General features: G+C 43.7%; 1 protein-coding gene across 1 annotated transcript in view; it reads left to right on the forward strand.

Annotated features, from left to right (window-relative positions):
* LOC139447775 (von Willebrand factor D and EGF domain-containing protein-like) overlaps positions 1-19726 on the forward strand; it is a 29639-nt gene extending 9913 nt beyond the window's left edge. The window contains exons 10-23 of the mRNA XM_071229270.1: positions 556-619; positions 2174-2353; positions 3255-3421; positions 6449-6722; positions 7405-7551; positions 8905-9094; positions 10233-10423; positions 11284-11355; positions 11452-11628; positions 15368-15482; positions 16769-16922; positions 17701-17876; positions 18595-18617; positions 19644-19726. Of these exons, the coding sequence (XP_071085371.1) occupies positions 556-619; positions 2174-2353; positions 3255-3421; positions 6449-6722; positions 7405-7551; positions 8905-9094; positions 10233-10423; positions 11284-11355; positions 11452-11628; positions 15368-15482; positions 16769-16922; positions 17701-17876; positions 18595-18617; positions 19644-19655 (1942 nt within the window). The 3' untranslated portion in view covers positions 19656-19726. The remainder of the gene's footprint in view (positions 1-555; positions 620-2173; positions 2354-3254; positions 3422-6448; positions 6723-7404; positions 7552-8904; positions 9095-10232; positions 10424-11283; positions 11356-11451; positions 11629-15367; positions 15483-16768; positions 16923-17700; positions 17877-18594; positions 18618-19643) is intronic.
* Positions 19727-20923: the final 1197 nt, after the last annotated feature.

Here is a 20923-nt window from a genome sequence, read left to right on the forward strand (position 1 = left end):
GCATCTTCCCGAGGCCAGAGCGTTCACGAGCCTGTTTATGAAAGTCTTGTTTCCACCCTTGCCACATGAAGCCCACTTACCTGTGCTTAATATGATTGGACCATCGCACATATATCGATAGTCCAATCAGAGAACGTTTCACAAAGTCAACATACTGGTACCCCTTCGTATATAAGTGATTTCCGCTTCCTGTCCCTGTTGACATAAATATGTCTTTTTCATCTTTCAAACCAACCAACAACCCCCGTCCCCCCTTCCCCAGGGATAAAATCGCGAATGTTTTCTTTATCTGATCGAATAGGCCGTCGACTATGGTAGTCGCCATCTTTGTGAAGCTGTACAAGGGGCACAACTCGTGATCTGTGCGAGGTGGCCTTGATGCAAGGGTAGAAACTGGGCTTTGATATAGGCTAGTGGACACGCTTGCCTCGGGAAGACGTATACAAGGAGGCGAAGTTTATCGTGTTGAAGCATGTGTGTTGTCATAATTCTTCTATTCTTATCATGGCTATTTTTACAAGTCATTCATATAGAAATTATTCTGCCTTTTTCCAGATCTTACGACACTACTGCTGTTGGTGTGTACACATTGTACCGTCACCTTCATAAACCCCTGTCGGTAAGGTTGAGTGGCGTCATACAGCCAAAGTGCTTTACTAAATCGCCAGTTTTAACGTGTACCCTGTCTTCTTGTATATATGCTATTGTCGCCTTGAAACTAACGTTATAATTACATGTCAGAAAATGGATACATATTTCATTAATGTCATAATTGTACTCATTTTTGTTGTTATTTACTAGACCAATCAAAATCGCCCAACGAAATCGAAATCCTGTTCGTAAGCTGGCATGCAGATTTTGGTCGATTGGGGGATTTGCAAACCATGTGCACCGCCAACTCGTTGACAGCACATATTTTTCAAACCTTTTTATGTTTTTTATCAAGTTGCTCACGTGATTTGATGCACTTCGCTATGTAAGACCCGTTTTATCACACTATGGATCTTGATTATAGATCAGATCGTCTTGACTGGGCGCTGCCATTTTGTTTGAAGTAAATGCAAGTGATACGAGAGGTTGAATCTGATTAGTCCATAGGAGAGGTATAGAAGGGACATAACTCGTAATATCCACTGGCTGCGCTACGATCGACCCCAAAAATTCGAGCCACGTTTGGCAAGTGTGGAAACTGGACTTTGAAATTCAGTTAACTCCCTTGCCTTGGGAAGATGATGCAACCCATGTTTGTCGTAAAAGGCGACTGACGAGGCCGGGTGGTCAGGCTCGCTGACGTGGTTGATGCATTGTGTCCCAATTGCATGGATCGATGCTCATGATGTGAATCTCTGGATTGTCTGGTCCAGGCTCGACATCATATCGCTGGGATATTGTTGGGTGCGACGTTAAACAACAAACAAACAAACAAATAAAATAAAAAGAATTTCGGACCGAAGAGAGACTCAGTGCTCAAGATTTCCGGCTTCGATTTCTGTTCACAAACGATGTTCAACCAATCAGATTGTGACACGTATTCCCATTAGTTGTATAACATCATTTGTACGGAACCGGAAAAGCACATCATATTTGACCACAGGAATATGTTAAAACCAAATTGTTTGATTTTTTACCAACAGACAACTTTCTAAACAAATACACCAGGGATGAAATGGCATCTTTCAGTGTTTCTCGCCCAACGCCCATCTACTGTGTCATGTGACAATGAAACAAACAAAGCAGTCTGTGGTTATAATGTCTCAGTATGAATCTGACTTTAATACCACTTTTTACAAATTATTATTACAAAATCCATAACTCCAATATGTCTTTATTGCACGATGTTTTTTCCCGACACTCGTAAATTTTGTCTTATCCAATAATCCATGACGTGATGACGTCACAAACACACTCGCAGTGGATAATTTGATGTAAAGTCAAATTACTCTTTCGAACGTGTAACGAATTTAGGAGTTTATTATGACTAGGTCATATCTTTGAAAAATAATCAGACGATTGTAGTGATCAAAAAATATTTATTATCATTCAGAAGTTGTGTTATTGTACATTTTAGGCAATCTTTCCCCTTCCCCATTTTTTTTAAATCCTCGCCCCGCCCAGGTTTTTGATGTTGATAAGGTTTTCAAGGTGTCGTTAACCACTGTGTTTGTGTGTGCAGGTTATGACCAAGACAGAAACATGTCATTACGGCACTTGTAGCTGTGCAATCGCCATCCACGCCGGCAAAGACATGTTCATGGTGTACGCGTGTATGAATCAGTGGATCGTCAAGAGAGACGGATGCAACCCCAACAGCTACCTCGAGGTCTCTCAAATATCTTCCGGAAGACGATATCAGGTTGGTTGACAGGGCGCCGTATACCAGAAATGGGCTTCACACATCGTCCCGCTAATTGGAATAGACCCCGGACCTTCAGCGAGACGTTCGAACCCTCTAACCACTATTCTTTGTCAGGCATTGACGTTGACGGATGACAAAGAAGACAAAATCTGGATAACAACTTCTTTAATACTGTAAAGGCGACGTTTCAGTATAGATATACCGTTGTCAAGCAAGACCGTCAGTCTTTGTGTCTACTTTGCCTTTAACCACTAGCCTAAGGGGGGTGGGGGCAGGGGTGGGGGTTAATTAAAATGAACACAATCCACTCGGGAGCAGTTTCAGTGCCTATTGACAGTTTCGATTTTTCGAAGTCAATCTTTTTCTATGGCAACAATTTCGACTTAGGCTGGGAATGGCGATAGTGCTCGTTTCCGATGCACATCTTGAAAACAATACAATATTTCTTCACTATACTTGGACTTTGATTTAACAGGTCTTTAGTGGTAAACTGATGCCTTTTGACAGTTTGTCGTTTTTTTAAAAGATACGTTTCGTGTTTCCTTGGCAACAACTTTGTCTTAGGCTGAAAATGGCGAAAGTGCTCGTTTGCGGAGCAGATTCTGAAAACCGTACAAACATGGCTTAAAAGATAAGTCTTGTGGTGAACTGGTGCCTATTGATAGTTTGGGATTTTCTAAAAGAAAATATGTTTCGTGTTTCCATGGCAACATGAAAATTGGGGTAGTGCTCGTTTCCGGAGCAGGTCTTGAAAAGCGTACAATACTTCAACAATGCGCGGTTATGGTGCGCGGTCGGTTTCAAATTCTTGTGACTGGCGTCACTTCTGTGTGAAACCACAACAACGGATGTGTCCTAAATACCCCAATTCCCTCAATTTTTGCACGTGTCCCTTTAGGTTGTCATGCCGACAGGAACGAAGGTGGAGTTCTCTTACACATCCCTTAACCGCCTCGACATCCAGATCTTCGCCTCCCCAGCAGACGTGGCTAACACGGAAGGCCTGTGCGGGAACTTCAACGGGAGATCATCCGACGACAACACAGCTCTGGCCTCACGATATCTGTAAGCCAACTCTTTGCTTCTGTGTCTGGTCACGAATCAAAGTGAGACTGTGCGTTGTTTTAAACGTCGCTTCAAACAGTGTTTCTGTTAAATATCACTGCGTGTCATCCGAGGCAAGGATGTTAGCTGTCTGTAAAATTCGAATTTCCACCCTTGCCGAACTAGGCTGAAATTTCTGAGCTCGATGGTGGCGGTTACGAGTTATGTCACTCCTATGCCTCTCCTATTGACCAATCAGATTCCACCTCTGATATTACTTGCATTTCCTTCAAACAAAATGGCTGCGCACGGGCAAAATGATCAAGATATATATTGTAATACAACGTCTTCCGGACAGCGAAGTGCATCAAACATGAAAAGAATAGCAAAATATCTGTCGACGCCCAGTTGACATTACACATGCTCTGCAAATCCTGCAGCCGACCAATAAACTTCGTGTTGAAATCCATGTTGTTTACGAACCGGACGTCGATTTCGTTGACTGGACTCGTTCGTCCAGCCAAAATATAATTCCATAATTGCAGCCTAGTTCGGCAAGATTGGAAACTGGATTTGTATAGTCGGTTAACTCTCTTGCCTCGGGAAAAAGATGACTGTGTGTGGATTCGGGGTTAGAAAAGGGCCATGGCAACTTATGTTGGTCGGGTGTTCAGACTAGGTGACTTTGATTGATTGTTTGTCCATGTACCTTTGTTGTCGCTCAGTAATGCTCACAATATCGATCACTGGCCAAGACTAAATTATTTACAAGCGGGAATATTGCTCAATGCGGCGTTAAATTACAAACAAACCAAAGAGATGAGAATGAGGACAGGAATGCTATTTGTTGTTTATTGTTTTCGGCGGCAGTCAACAACATGCCAGCGATATTACAAAGGCTTGTAAATAATGGACTCTTGGCTAGACAGACTTGGGGTTGATCTTATCACCGACAGGTCCCACGCTGTCAGGGCACGAATACAAGCAATCAATTGTTACGTGTCCACTTCCTAAGTGAAACAATACGTTAACCCGGAAATCTATACGTAAAATAAATCAGTGTGAAACCAACAAACAACCAACAAATGGAATACATATAACCATTGTATTATAAAATTTATTAGGTTTACAAATCAATACAAGTTACTGCACAGCCGTTACAATGACAATACACGATAGGGTGGCAGTACAAAATTCAATGGCAATACAATCGCAATGGCAGAATAATATACAGTGGTTATGGCAATGCTTATAAGGATAATAATATTTACCTAGCAGCTTCCAAAATAGGCTTTGGCTGGATATCAAGGGTGAAAACAATGATCTTTATACAACCGCTGGTCTTGATGTAATGTGAGATGAAATGTGAGATGAAAGAGGCACACACGTGCCCCCTTTTATGGTCTAAATACCTCCTAAAAGTTTCTATACTGTTGGAGTAGTCTAGCTGTTCCGGACGATTCTAGATTACACTTGACTCCAAATATTTAACTAAATATAGTAACTTCCACACCACTTCTTACATTAGAGACCCGTGAAGATTCCGGGGTAGAATAGGTCTTCAGCTACCCATGCTTGCCGAAGGCGACTATGCTTGTCGTAAAAGGCGACTAACGGGATCGGGTGGTCAGGCTCGCTGACTTGCATGTCATCGATCCCAATTGCGCGGATCGATGCTCATGATGTCAATCACTGGGTAATCTGGTCCAGACTCGATTACTTACAGACCGCCGTCATAAAGCTGGAATATTGCTGAGTGCGGCGTTGAACAACAAACAAATAAAACAAACAAAATCTTACATTAGATAGTACGTACTACATTCCTAACTACTAATCATTGTCAAAACACAATGCTTTGAACTTCTACTGAATCTTAAGAGACACTGTGTAATGCAGTTACAAGATTGTTTAACAATAAATCACACTGCCATGTAACACAATCGAGTCCTCGAAACTAACCATCCGGTCCAATTTAGCCACCTCTTACCACGAGCAGTAGAGTGTTTGGGATCAGTTCTAACCTGTTGGAATTGTGCTTACAAAATCGTGGCCTATTTGGAACACGAACCCGCAACAAGCGAGTCGCGACGCCCTTGACGACTGTCAACTGTCAAATTTCGCTACGAATGCTGTCAAGCATCAATGTTTTGGTCACTCGCGATGACCTAGGGTCTGTAGTGTGAATCAGAGGTTAATGCATATGTCCTAGAATATCACGCCACATTTAATAGGCGACAGATAAATTAGAAGTTATGATTTATTATAGTTAAATAGGATTTTTAATGTGGTTTTGCAGTCTGAGTTGGGTCTTACAGGGCCTTGAACAGAACTGTAAATAAATCACGGCCTTTAAATGTGGAGCAAAGAGCTAGGGGCTCCAGATATCAGAAGTTAGCCAATTTAGTAAAATCCACGGGCACCGGTCTGGTGGTAACAAACCAAGGAACATAATCAGATGAGGCTCGAACCCAGCATCCGATATTTATGGCACGTCGACCCGTGAAGATTCCGGGGTAGAATAGGTCTTCAGCAACCCATGCTTGCCGTAAAAGGCGACTGACGGGATCGGGTGGTCAGGCTCGCTGACTTGGTTGATACATGTCATCGGTCCCAATTGCGTGGATCGATGCTCATGATATTAATCACTGGATTGTCTGGTCCAGATTCGATTATTCACAGACCGCCGTCATATAGCTGGAATATTGCTGAGTGCGGCGTTGAACAACAAACCAACCAACCAATTTATGGCACGTCAAAGGGACGCAACTCTACACTGCGAATTGAGGCGACTTAGACGACTGGGTCATCCGTTCCCTCGACGTATATGCTGCACAGAGGTGTAGCCTAGTGTTTAAAGCTTTCGTCACACAGAAGGTCGGGGTTCGATTCCTCACATGGGTATAGTGTGTGAAACCAATTGCTGGTGTCCCCCGCCGTGATATTGCTGGAATATTGCTAAAAGCGGCGTAAAACCACACTCACTCATTGACTCTAGGTTTGTGCTGACTTCACAAGGTTCCACTAGCTTTCAGTCTTGTTTGTTTGTAGTCATAGTAACGTTGGGGGTAGTAATGCGTTCATCCAAGCCGCCCCGGGGGTGGTGGACCCTCCCGCCTACCTGTGTCTCTGCGCTAGAAACAACCGCAGCCCCGGGCATGCTGCCTTCGTGGGCAGCGTCACCTGCGACTGGAGGGAAGCCTACAGCTGCTCCAACATCAAATGGACGTCGAAACCATGCGAGCATCGTCGTCGCCGGGACCTGCATCTCATGGAGGAACACGAACCCTATGATGACGTCATTGATGACACTCCACCCGTCAAGGTACGTAAGGGTCGGAATTCACCTCAATGAATAAAATAATGTTTTCCCATATCAAAGATTTTGAAGATTTTATAGTGCTAGCCCACTGAGAAACCATGCCGCAGTTTAACATGAATCCTCACTCAGACTCAGTATTCAGACCCTGAGCCAACCAGTCCTTGTTTTTGACCCTCAATGCCGAGCGCCAGGCAGGGTAACAAGTACCATCTTTTAACGTCTTTTGGTATGACGCGTCCGGGAATCGAACCCTTGACCTTCCGCTCTCCGGGCAGACGCTCTACCACTTGACCACGAAGGCAGTCCATAACCATTGTGACGCAATGTATATTCCCACAATCTTAGAAGGGTGATCCTAACTTCCGGTTAATAAATTGCGCCGGGGTGTAGGAGTGCGTACTCGATTATTGAAGCATGTTGACATATGAACAGTAACGATATCACTTGGTGACAAAAGTTACATTTTCTTGAAAACTTGGCAAAGAAGCCCAAATTGTCTCGCAAAATATGTAGTGTCAGTTTGCATTTTAAGTGCACACAGACACCCCGCAGACACAACCCACAAGTGTGTGCACACACACACACACACACACACACACACACACACCAAAGGATATGCCAAAGGGATATGCCAAAAGTCAGTTTAGAACCATACTGGTAAAGTCACCTTTATTCCTTTTCTTAGCGTGTGGCGCGAAGCAGCTGGACAAAGACTGCCGCACGAGCCAAATGTTTGGAGATATTCCGCCAGTACCGTTCCTTCAACAAGTGTGTGGAGCTGCCTGACGTCACAATTGGCAGCGTCCTCGACGATTGTGCTGCCGACGTCGTGGTAAGTGCTGACGTCGACTCTGCTAATTTAGTTCATGTTCATTGTCCCAATACAGTTCTATCATTTCCAGTAACAGTCGAATCCACCAAACAAAGGCAAGGCAAATTCTATACATAGTCATCTTCCCGGGGCAAGGACAAGGGCGTTATCTGACTATAAAAGTCCACTTTCCATCCTTGCCAACTAGGCTGGAATTCCGGAATAACATATTGGCTGGACTAACGAATCTATGCATAGTCAAGTCAAATTCTCGTTACGAACTTGACTCCCCGTTTGACAAGGGCGTTAACCGACTATCAAAGTCCACTTTCCATCCTTGCCAACTAGGCTGCAATTATGGACGTCGACAGATATTATGCAAATCTATTCATGTTTTTAATCAAGGTGCCAACTTGATTTGATTCACTTCGCAGGGTAAGACCCGTTTTATTACAATATAGATCTTGATTATCCATCAGATCGTCTTGACTGGACGCCGCCATTTTGTTTGAATCAAATGCAAATGATAATACAGGTGAATCGGATTGGTTAATAAGAAGGGACATAACTCGTAATAGCAACCAGTGGCGCTACGATCAAGAATGGAAATTCTAGCCTAGTTCGGCAAGGGTGAAAACTGAAGATTTATAGTCAGTTAACGCCCTTGCATCGGGAAGAGGACGTATAGTGAATTAGACTGTAGTTTCAGCGAATGAATGCTGTTTAACGCCACAGTCAGCAATTTTACGGCGGTTTGTAACTAATTAAATCTTTCGCAGGCAAACCATGAACAAACAATAATCCACTTTAGATAAAAACGAGGGATCGAACATTTGATTTTGTGGTGGAATTCTTTAAAAACCAAAAAATACTATTTGTTCCAGAAATACAATTTCGGCTCCTTTCATAATTTGGTTGTGGATAAAAAAAATACAAACGTTATCAAAATGTTAAAAGGCTGAAAACAGTCGCCGAAGCACTGCAAACTTACCGTCCAAACCAGTAACTAACTAACTTGACAAACCCCACTCCTCGTTTTCATCGCTATAGCGTTACTGTTGTTGGTCGCCCGTAAAGATCCGGGGTAGAATAGGTCTTCAGCAACCCACGCTTGTCGTAAGAGGCGACTAACTGGATCGGGTGGTCAGGCTCGCTGACTAGGTTGATGCATGTCATCGTATCCCGATTGCGTAGATCTATGTTTATGATGTTAATCGGTGGATTGTATGGTCCAGACTTATTTACAGACCGCCGTCATATAGCTGGAATATTGCTGAGCGCGGCGTTAAAATACAAACAAACAAAAATAATGCTCGTGTAAGTATGATATCAAGATAGTGAAGAACGCAAGACTCCATCACCTGTTCTCGACAGCTTACCGGGACGACAGACTGGGTGCCGATCGCACTGGAGCTGATCAAAGGACAGTGCGTCAACGTCCTCGACGTCAATACGGAGGTTTGGGAGAAGGCGCAGCCGGGGTCAACCATGTCAGTAGGAGACGCTATCCTTCAAGAAGCCAAATGTCCCAATGAGTGCGGTGGACACGGGCACTGTGTGAGAGGTGAGCCATGTCTGTGTGTATAGTAGACACGGGCACTGTGTGAGAGGTGAGACATGTCTGTGTGTGTGGTGGACACAGGCACTGTGTGAGAGGTGAGACATGTCTGTGTGTGTAGTGGACACGGGCACTGTGTGAGAGGTGAGCCATGTCTGTGTGTATAGTAGACAAGGGCACTGTGTGAGAGGTGAGACATGTCTGTGTATGTAGTGGACCCGGACACTGTGTGAGAGGTGAGACATGTCTGTGTATGTAGTGGACCCGGACACTGTGTGAGAGGTGAGACATGTCTGTGTATGTAGTGGACACGGGCACTGTGTGAGAGGTGAGACATGTCTGTGTGTGTAGTGGACACGGGCACTGTGTGAGAGGTGAGACATGTCTGTGTATGTAGTGGACCCGGACACTGTGTGAGAGGTGAGACATGTCTGTGTATGTAGTGGACACGGGCACTGTGTGAGAGGTGATACATGTCTGCGTGTGTGTAGTGGACACGGGCACTGTGTGAGAGGTGAGACATGTCTGCGTGTATGTAGTGGACACGGGCACTGTGTGAGAGGTGAGACATGTCTGTGTATGTAGTGGACACGGGCACTGTGTGAGAGGTGAGACATGTCTGTGTGTGTAGTGGACACGGGCACTGTGTGAGAGGTGAGACATGTCTGTGTATGTAGTGGACACGGGCACTGTGTGAGAGGTGAGACATGTCTGTGTGTGTAGTGGACACGGGCACTGTGTGAGAGGTGAGACATGTCTGTGTATGTAGTGGACACGGGCACTGTGTGAGAGGTGAGACATGTCTGTGTGTGTAGTGGACACGGGCACTGTGTGAGAGGTGAGACATGTATGTGTGTGTGGTGGACACGTACACTGTGTGAGAGGTGTAGTGGACACGGGCACTTTGTGAGAGGTAAGATATGTCTGTGTATGTAGTAGACACGTGCAGTATGTGAGAGGTAAGATATGTCTGTGTGTGTGTAGTGGACATGTGCAGTGTGTGAGAGATAAGATATGTCCTAATTTCACCTCACCTCATTTGATCAATAATCATTACACAACTGATTGTTTTATGTGCTTCGTAAAGTTACAATAAAAACGTGCGTATTTATTTTGTCAGCAGTGTGCTAGTATATGTATTCAGGTATTTGCACATGCGACTCTGGGTTTGTGGAAGATGACTGCTCAGTCAACTTGAACTTACCGCCACGTGTCACGAGACTGTCACGTGACGGGCTGTGTGACGTCGCCAACAGCACGTGTCTCGCCACCTTCGTGTATGGAGACAACTTCTACAACTCGACTGGACTCAAGTGTCGCATCACGGAGATCCTGGTAGGTGATGTCGTCAACCGATGACGTTGTCTCATCCCTTAAAATTGTCAGCGGGGCACGGGTGGCCCAGTCGTCAAAGGCGCCTCTATCGTTGGGCTGAGTGGAGTTTCTAAGGCGTGCCAGAAACCTATGATCGTGGGTTCGAATCCCGGATTTGCCCTGAGTATGTTTCTAGGTTTGTCAGCACCATACCCGTGCTTGTGGGCGACGCCAAAGTGAAATCCTGCATCTCTTCGAGTTTTCCCCTCACATCAAACTGACACGCTGTGGTATATCTGACATACTATTAAAAGCGACGTTAAACCAAACTAACACACACTCAACTTGTGAAAATGGCACGTGTCAAAATCTGAAAACAATCCTGGCCTTTCCAAATACCATCTGATCGTCACAACCATTGTATGACAAGTCACTGTGTTATGTCTGTATTAGAATGTACTGGGAAAACGATATCTTGGTAATAGTTTTAATGAGGCATCGCGGAACAGCTCTTTCTTCAGGTCTTCAGCAACTCATGCTTGCCGTAAAAGGTGACTATGCTTGTCGTAAGAGGCGACTGACGGGATCAGATGGTCAGGCTCGCTGACTTGGTTGATGCATATCATCAATCTCAATTGTGTGGATCGATGTTCATGATGTCAATCACTGGATTGTCTAGTCCAGACTTGATTATTTACAGACCGCCGTCATATTGCTAGAATATTGCTAAGTGAGGCGTTATACAACAAACAAACAAACTCTTTCTTCAACAAAATATGCAAGATGCTATTTAGCCTGTTGTTCAGGTTTATTGTGTAACTGACTGAAGTTTAAGCGGACTTAATATCACTAATACTGGTGTACGAACTTCCTCCCCCAAGGTGAGCGAGAAGGCCGTCCAAGTGGACGCAAGGTCAACCGACGTCGCTGCAGAATTTGAAAACTTCAAACAGGTGAACGATTTTCCTTACAAAACTAACTAACTCGTTCAAACACTCCCTCCCTCACTCAACCATCCCACTCACTCACTCACTCGTCATCTGTCACAGGTGGCGTGCGACTTCCCGTCGACGAACATGGCTTTCATCCCCCACACTCTTGGCCTCCATGGTTACCACGTGGCCGTCACTAACAACGGCTTCTCCTACAGCAGCAACTTCACCTTTGTCGCACACGACTCCAGATGCCACCAGTGCAACATCACCACGGAGACGTGCACACTCAAGGTGTGATGTTAACTAGACAGGTCATGTGTGGTTATAGCATGGGTTTGTTTACGTTTGTATAGTGTAGGGGTTTGTTGTCATACAGTGCTACTTTACAGACAACCCTTGTAATCCGGACGAGATGGCCACTCTGTACTTCATTCACTACAGTCTGTACTTCACACACTACAGTCTGTACTTCACACATTATAGTCTGTACTTTACACTACAGTCTGTACTTCACACTACAGTCTGTACTTCACACACTATAGTCTTGTCGTACCTCACACACTCCAGTCTGTACTCCACACTACAATCTGTACTTCACTCACTACAGTCTGGACTTCACACTATATAGTCTGTACTTCACACACTACAGTCTGTACTTCACACACTACAGTCTGTACTTCACACAACAGCCTGTACTTCACACATTACAGTCTGTACTTCACACACTATAGTCTTGTCGTACCTCACACACTCCAGTCTGTACTTCACACTACAATCTGTACTTCACACACAACAGCCTGTACTTCACACAACAGCCTGTACTTCACACACTACACTCTGTACTTCACACACTATAGACTTGTCGTACTTCACACACTACAGTCTGTACTTCACACACTACAGTCTGTACTTCACACACTACAGTCTGTACTTCACACACTACAGTCTGTACTTCACACACTACAGTCTGTACTTCACACACTATAGACTTGTCGTACTTCACACACTACAGTCTGTACTTCACACACTACAGTCTGTACTTCACACACTACAGTCTGTACTTCACACTACAGTCTGTACTTCACACACTACAGTCTGTACTTCACACACTACAGTCTGTACTTCACACACTACAGTCTGTACTTCACACACTAGTCTGTACTTCACACACTACAGTCTGTACTTCACACACTACAGTCTGTACTTCACACTACAGTCTGTACTTCACACACTACAGTCTGTACTTCACACACTACAGTCTGTACTTCACACAATAGTCTGTACTTCACACACTACACTCTGTACTTCACACACTACAGTCTGTACTTCACACACTACAGTCTGTACTTCACACACTAGTCTGTACTTCACACACTACAGTCTGTACTTCACACACTACAGTCTGTACTTCACACTACAGTCTGTACTTCACACACTACAGTCTGTACTTCACACACTACAGTCTGTACTTCACACACTACAGTCTGTACTTCACACACTACAGTCTGTACTTCACACACTAGTCTGTACTTCACACACTACAGTCTGTACTTCACACACTACAGTCTGTACTTCACACACTACAGTGTACTTCACACACTACAGTCTGTACTTCACACACTACAGTCTGTACTTCACACACTACAGTCTGTACTTCACACACTACAGTCTGTACTTCACACACTATAGTCATATCATCCTTCAGACTACAGTCTGTACTTCACACACTACACTCTGTACTTCACACACTACACTCTGTACTTCACACACTATAGTCTGTACTTCACACACTACACTCTGTACTTCACACACTACACTCTGTACTTCACACACTATAGTCTGTACTTCACACACTACACTCTGTACTTCACACACTACTGTCTGTACTTCACACACTACAGTTTGTATTTCACAATACAGTCTGTACTTCACACACTACAGTCTGTACTTCACACACTATAGTCTGTACTTCACACACTACACTCTGTACTTCACACACTACAGTCTGTACTTCACACACTACAGTCTGTACTTCACACACTACAGTCTGTACTTCACACACTAGTCTGTACTTCACACACTACAGTCTGTACTTCACACACTACAGTCTGTACTTCACACACTACAGTCTGTACTTCACACACTACACTCTGTACTTCACACACTACTGTCTGTACTTCACACACTACAGTCTGTATTTCACAATACAGTCTGTACTTCACACACTACAGTCTGTACTTCACACACTATAGTCTGTACTTCACACACTCCCCTCTGTACTTCACACACTACAGTCTGTACTTCACACACTACAGTCTGTACTTCACACACTACAGTCTGTACTTCACACACTACAGTCTGTACTTCACACACTCCCCTCTGTACTTCACACACTACAGTCTGTACTTCACACACTACAGTCTGTATTTCACAATACAGTCTGTACTTCACACACTACAGTCTGTACTTCACACACTATAGTCTGTACTTCACACACTCCCCTCTGTACTTCACACACTAGTCTGTACTTCACACACTACAGTCTGTACTTCACACACTACAGTCTGTACTTCACACACTACAGTCTGTACTTCACACACTACAATCTGTACTTCACACACTACAGTCTGTACTTCACACACTATAGTCTTATCATCCTTCACACTACAGTCTGTACTTCACACACTACAGTCTGTACTCCACACACTACAGTCTGTACTCCACACAGTATAGTCTGTACTTCACACACTACAGTCTGTACTTCACACACTACAGTCTGTACTTCACACACTACAGTCTGTACTCCACACAGTATAGTCTGTACTTCACACACTACAGTCTGTACTTCACACACTACACTCTGTTCTTCACACACTATAGTCTGTACTTCACACACTACAGTCTGTACTCCACACACTACAGTCTGTACTTCACACACTACAGTCTGTACTTCACACACTACAGTCTGTACTTCACACACTACAGTCTGTACTTCACACACTCTAGTCTGTACTTCACACACTACAGTCTGTACTTCACACACTAGTCTGTACTTCACACACTACAGTCTGTACTTCACACACTACAGTCTGTACTTCACACACTACAGTCTGTACTTCACACACTACAGTCTGTACTTCACACACTACACTCTGTACTTCACACACTACTGTCTGTACTTCACACACTACAGTCTGTATTTCACAATACAGTCTGTACTTCACACACTACAGTCTGTACTTCACACACTATAGTCTGTACTTCACACACTCCCCTCTGTACTTCACACACTACAGTCTGTACTTCACACACTACAGTCTGTACTTCACACACTACAGTCTGTACTTCACACACTAGTCTGTACTTCACACACTACAGTCTGTACTTCACACACTACAGTCTGTACTTCACACACTACAGTCTGTACTTCACACACTACAGTCTGTATTTCACACACTATAGTCTTATCATCCTTCACACTACAGTCTGTACTTCACACACTACAGTCTGTACTCCACACACTACAGTCTGTACTCCACACAGTATAGTCTGTACTTCACACACTACAGTCTGTACTTCACACACTACAGTCTGTACTTCACACACTACAGTCTGTACTCCACACAGTATAGTCTGTACTTCACACACTACAGTCTGTACTTCACACACTACACTCTGTTCTTCACACACTATAGTCTGTACTTCACACACTACAGTCTGTACTCCACACACTACAGTCTGTACTTCACACACAACAGTATGTACTTCACACTACAGTCTGTACTTCTCACACTACAGTCTGTACTTCACACACTACAGTCTGTACTTCACATACTAGTTTTATTGTATTTCACACACTAGTCTGTACTTCACACACTACAGTCTGTACTTCACACACTACAGTCTGTACTTCACACACCACAGTCTGTACTTCACACACTAGTTTTATTGTAATTCACACACTACAGTCTGTACTTCACACACTACAATCTGTACTTCACACTTTACTGACTGCACACTCTGTCACCAGGCGGCCAGCTGCTACATTGACGGCGCCTGCTACACGGCAGGGGCGGAGAAACACAACGACTCTAACAGGCAGTGCAAGCCAGATGTCGACTCGTTTACCTGGACACAGAAGATCGGTGAGCAGGCACGATACTGGATCAAAATCACTCCTGAAGTGGCAACAGTGGGAAGTCGTCAAGACACCCATCTAGCAGCAGGATACGTTTGTTTTCAAACAATTAAGATTGGACTTCAGTAGTTTTTGCGTTTATGGAGATATAAACGCACAAGTCGGTGTTCACACAACTCAAAGTATGCACACGTCCATTGACCTTTATACCTCCATAAACGCAAAAACATATGAGTTCTTATCAATAAATATATCAACAATAATAACTTCACAGCCTGTTGAATCATTAACACACTGTAATCAATACGAAATCATTTGAGATCGTTCAGCGCAATAATGCAACACAAGCCCCGCCCATTCTATTATCAGCCAATCACGAAACAGTGGTACGTTTGTGGGCAAGGCCTAAAAGACCAAATTCAAAACCAATTGCTTGGCTAGCCAATCAAAGGAAACGGAATCGCTTGCAATTTGTTTATTTTTACATGTATAACCTTGACATGCCACCTTAAATCAACTTAACCATACAACAACCGAAACGTTTTGGAAAAGAGAGATAGGGTCCACTTAACATACAACATCTAAATGAATACACATAAATCGCAAAAAGCAATATGCGTTTCCAGTCGATTTATTAATTGGCGAAAATATGTTACCAAACATTGAGTGGAGGCGGTGGGGTAGCCAAGTGGTTAAAGCGTTCGCTCGTCACGCCGAAGACACGGGTTCGATTCCCGACATGGGTACAATGCGTGAAGCCTATTTCTGGTGTCCCCCGCCGTAATATTGCTGGAATATTGCTAAAAGTGGCGTAAAACCATACTCATTTATAGTTTTGTGTAAACGTTTACATTTTAAGAAAGCTCAAAAGATAGGGAACCAGTCACTTCAGTACCGCTTCTGACCAGTGTATTGAAAGACCCTCGCGCGGACCGAACTCAATGTGATACCAAGCACATCCACCACTCGACCACCGTATACAACCTTATTGGTTTGAGTGAATGATAATTCAGACAATAGTTGTCAGGCCAGTATTGAAGATTGTTTGAAGATTTTAATTCTTCTTCGATCTCTCCGGGCATTATGTTCAACGGGGAAACGGCTGCTCGTTTCATAGCCTGGTGTATGCATCTATAGTCTCCCTCAGCCGTGCCAGGATCCGCTGTGTATGGCTTCGGTTCGCCTCGAGATTGCCCCTTGGTCTGTCAGAACCTGTCATAAATTTAATTCATATTCAAAGCAGCGTTCAACCCAAGTCACTCACTCACTTACTCACTCAGTGTATGTCCACAGCGATGACCGACGGTGTCCGGCTGAAGGGGGGGTTGTCTCCCTTGGAGGGTAGGGTTGAGATCTTGCATGACAACCAGTGGGGCACCATCTGTGATGACACATGGGACGACAACGCCGCTACGGTGGTATGCAGGATGTTGGGATACGACGACAGGTCAGCGTTTGCAGCAGTGACACACGACAGCATCAGAATCTGGTTTTCCGGATTGTAGTAATTGTTTTAATTATCATTGAAAAGATCGTTATGCAAATACCGGATAAAATGTTTAGCATTTCATTATTATTAGATGTTTGCACATCTTAACTGAATATTGATGTGGCGTAAAATTCTAAACACTTACATGTAAAATTCCGACTGCAGGTCGTCATTCCTGTTTGACGTCATTCCTCTCTCTGTATAACGTCATTCCTGTCTGACTTCATCGATATGTCTGTTTGAGGTCATTCCTATGTCTGGCTGACGTCATTCCTATGTCTGTTTGACGTTATTCCTATGTCTGTCTGACTTCATTGATAAGTCAGGGGGCACGGGTGGCCCAGTCGTCTAAGGTGCTACGATTCGCTGTGCAGAGTTGCGTCCCTTGGGCACACCAGAAACCTATGATTGTGGGTTCGAATCCCGGTTCGCCCCGATTATGTTTCAAGGTTTGTCAGCACCATACCCGTGCTCATGGGTTTCACCGAAGTGGTTAACGTCTGAGACATGCATCACTTCGGGCTTTCCTCCCACATTAAGCTGACAAGCCCTGATATAACTTGAATACTGTTAAAAGCTGCGTTAAACCCAACTCACTCACTCACTCATTGATATGTCTGATTGACGTCTTTCGTATGCGTGTTTGACGTCATACGGCCTTTTAACGTTACTTATAATTATGCGTGTTTATCGTAATAGCGATGTCTGTTTGATGGTATCCCAATGTGTGCTTCAGTCCTGGGAAGTCGACTCCTATCAAGGCATTTGGGGGCGGGAGCGGCCCCATCTGGATCGACGACCCCAGTTGTGACGGCACCGAGAGCAACATCGCCAACTGCCCCCGCTACTATGGCATCGTCCAATGGGGTAGCATGCACTGCAAGCACGACGAGGATGCCGGCGTCAGATGCAGTAAGTGTGTGATCTAATGTCACTAGAGACAGATTCAATGGACCCTCCGGCACAGCAGCCCACCACTCCCTGCCCCTCCCATCACCTTCCCACCCCTCTCTACAAACCCTTAGGAACAACTGTCTAGTCAGGCAGTTGGTTTATTTTCATGAAGTACAGTGTGGCTCTGGCTTTCTGGATAAATGTGTTTAGTCAGAAATCATTTGTTAATTCAAAAACCATGGCGGTGGGGTGGCCTAGTGGTTAAAGTGTTCGCTCGTCATGCCGAAGTCAAGGTTCGATTCCCCATATAGGTACTCATTTCAGATGTCCCCAGCCCTGATGTTGCTGGAATATTGCTAAATGCGGCGTAAAACCATACTCACTCACTCATTTGTTTCGAAACAAGAAATATCATTGAAATACAAAAGTCTCACAATGTAAACATAATTACATGCATTACAAGCGTCTTACAAGCCATTATGCCCTTTGTCTGCATGCACGACAGCAATGTCTATATTTAGATCCTTCATGTATTTTCAAAGAAATTAATGTCTTTAAAAGAGATAAGACTGTTACTAAGTCAAAAACCGACTGTTGTACCACCGTTAATGTTTGTTGTATAGTGCTGGTGATAAAACGAAGAATTATTATTTGCCGGGATTATTATATAATAATATGTAAGTTACTACTTTTGTTTGACATGTTTATCTCTTAACGCCTGACATTGATATTCCAGCTCCCAAGACGGGCGGACCGGCTGTAAGTATACTTACTTATGGTTCGTTCAGAGTATCCAACAATCGGTACATACAATCGTATCGACGTTCAGTCATACCAGCACAGTTGATGTGGTTTATACAGTTTATAGCCTGATGGTGACGAAACATTTACAACCCTATTACTTAGTAATTATAGCCTTAATATCACTTCCTCATTGAGCAAGCTGTCGCTTGATTCGATGAGTGAGTGGCTTAATGTTTTGGCTTTAACGCCGCTTTTAACAGTATTACTGTTATATCATGGCGTGTCAGCTTCATGTGGGAGGAAAGCCCGAAGTGATGCGTTTGATTCAGTAGTTAAACTGCGGCTATACTGCAAGGCGGCCACATGTAGTCGATGTTGGTCGGGGAGGGTAGTATTACAAATCCGTGTAGAACTTACCATGAACAACTGCATGAAAAGCTCTCTTGGAGAGCTGTGTTGCAATTGGTCTTCAGCAACCCATCCTTGTTGTAAGAGGCAACTAACAGGATCGGGTGGTCAGGCTAGCTGACTTGGTTGATGCAAGTCATCGTTTCCCAATTCCGTATAACGATGCTCATATCGACAATCACTGGATTATCTGGTCCAGACTCGATTATTTACAGACAATCATCTTTGGCTGGAGTGCAGCGTTAAACAACAAATAAACACACAAACACAGCTAAAGGAGTGCAGTATACCAATAATGGTTCAAAGGTTTGACCACCAAGCTGTGAATGATGGGGCTTACAGACATGGAATATTATCATGGGGATTCTGTTGAACATGCAGCCATGCCAAACTTTCCAGACACCCATTCGCTGATTCTGTGTGACATATGGGTAGAAGTTTGAAACTATCTAGGCGATGGAGTGGCTCACAGATATTTAACAACCAAAGTAATTCTAATAATCAGCAAGGAAATCTTGTAGAATGGGCCGGTAGCCCCCTTCCGTTAATAAACACATTAATTCATTCGTCAGCTGGAGAGTCATCCGGATGTGTTCAGGGAGATTGTTCATAGTCATGTTTTCTCCATTTCAGATAATTGGCTGAGCATGGTTTGGCAGTGATGAATGATCACTGGACGGGTGTACTTACGATGTAGTACATTTCTTATTTCTTAAATGTGTAATAAAATAAACGTTTCTCAGAATTACTTGTTTCCTTTTGTCTGTGGAGAGAGTAACATGAATACTATTGTGCATCCCGAAGGACACACTATATATTCTCTTTCTGCATCCATTATCCACATTAGTGCATGGTGTAAATCCCTGCAGTCTATACAAATGGCCTACTAAGATCAAGCTTGCTCTGCAAGGACTGTCCTGTGCTAATACTGATTAAAGTCTGTAATCCCAATATGTCATTTTCAGTTAATTTTAGTCATAACATTCAGGCTATTATAATAATATCAGGTAAGTTCACTGGCCCTGAAGAAATTGTACTTGACACACAGCTGAGTTTAACAGTGATCAATATGATAAAACAACGCTAAAATATTGAAATGTGTGAATTAAACATATATGCAAAACAATTTATTGGCAAGATTTATTTATTATAGAATATAGTCTACACATGAATATAAAAACTAAACAAAACAACAAATCCAAATATAATCCATACCCTATGTACATATTGTATAGTCTGGATGTTTTCTACATATTTCTGGGTGGTCGGGTAGCCTAGTGGTTAAAGCGTTCGCTCGTCACGCCAGAGACCCGGGACAATTACGGACATGAGCACAATGTGTGAAGCCCATTTCTGGTGTCCCCCGCCGTGATATTGCTGGAATATTGCTAAAAGTGGTGTAAAACCATACTCACTCACTCACTACACCCTTTTTCAAATGAATGGTTCTTGTAAAAGTCCTCTTTTTACATAAGATGAAAATACCCCTTTTTTTCCTGGTATTACCTCAATTCATACTGAGTATACAGTTTGCTTGTTTGTTGTTTAACACCGCATTCGGCAATATTCCAGCTATATGATGGAGTCTGTAAATAATCGAGTCTGGGTCAGACAATCCAGTGATTGACGTCATGAGCATCGATCCACGCAATTGGGATAGGATGACGTTGTCAACCTTTGAGTCTGATCACCCGATCCCGTTAGTCGCCTCTTACCGCTACGACAAGCATAGTCGCCTTTTACGGCAAGCATGGTCGCCTTTTACAGCAAGCATGGAGCAAACAGTGCACACACACAACACTGATCATACAGATCGCTGTGATGCTCTGCTAGTCTTGGGATGAAATCCCAGATTATGAATGGTTTGTCAGCATCATACACACTCTTAGGTTTGACCAGATTGACAACATCCC

The sequence above is a fragment of the Haliotis cracherodii genome, unplaced genomic scaffold (genome assembly GCF_022045235.1).
Source record: "Haliotis cracherodii isolate W230 unplaced genomic scaffold, xgHalCrac1.p SCAF_7, whole genome shotgun sequence".
Taxonomy (NCBI): domain Eukaryota; kingdom Metazoa; phylum Mollusca; class Gastropoda; order Lepetellida; family Haliotidae; genus Haliotis; species Haliotis cracherodii.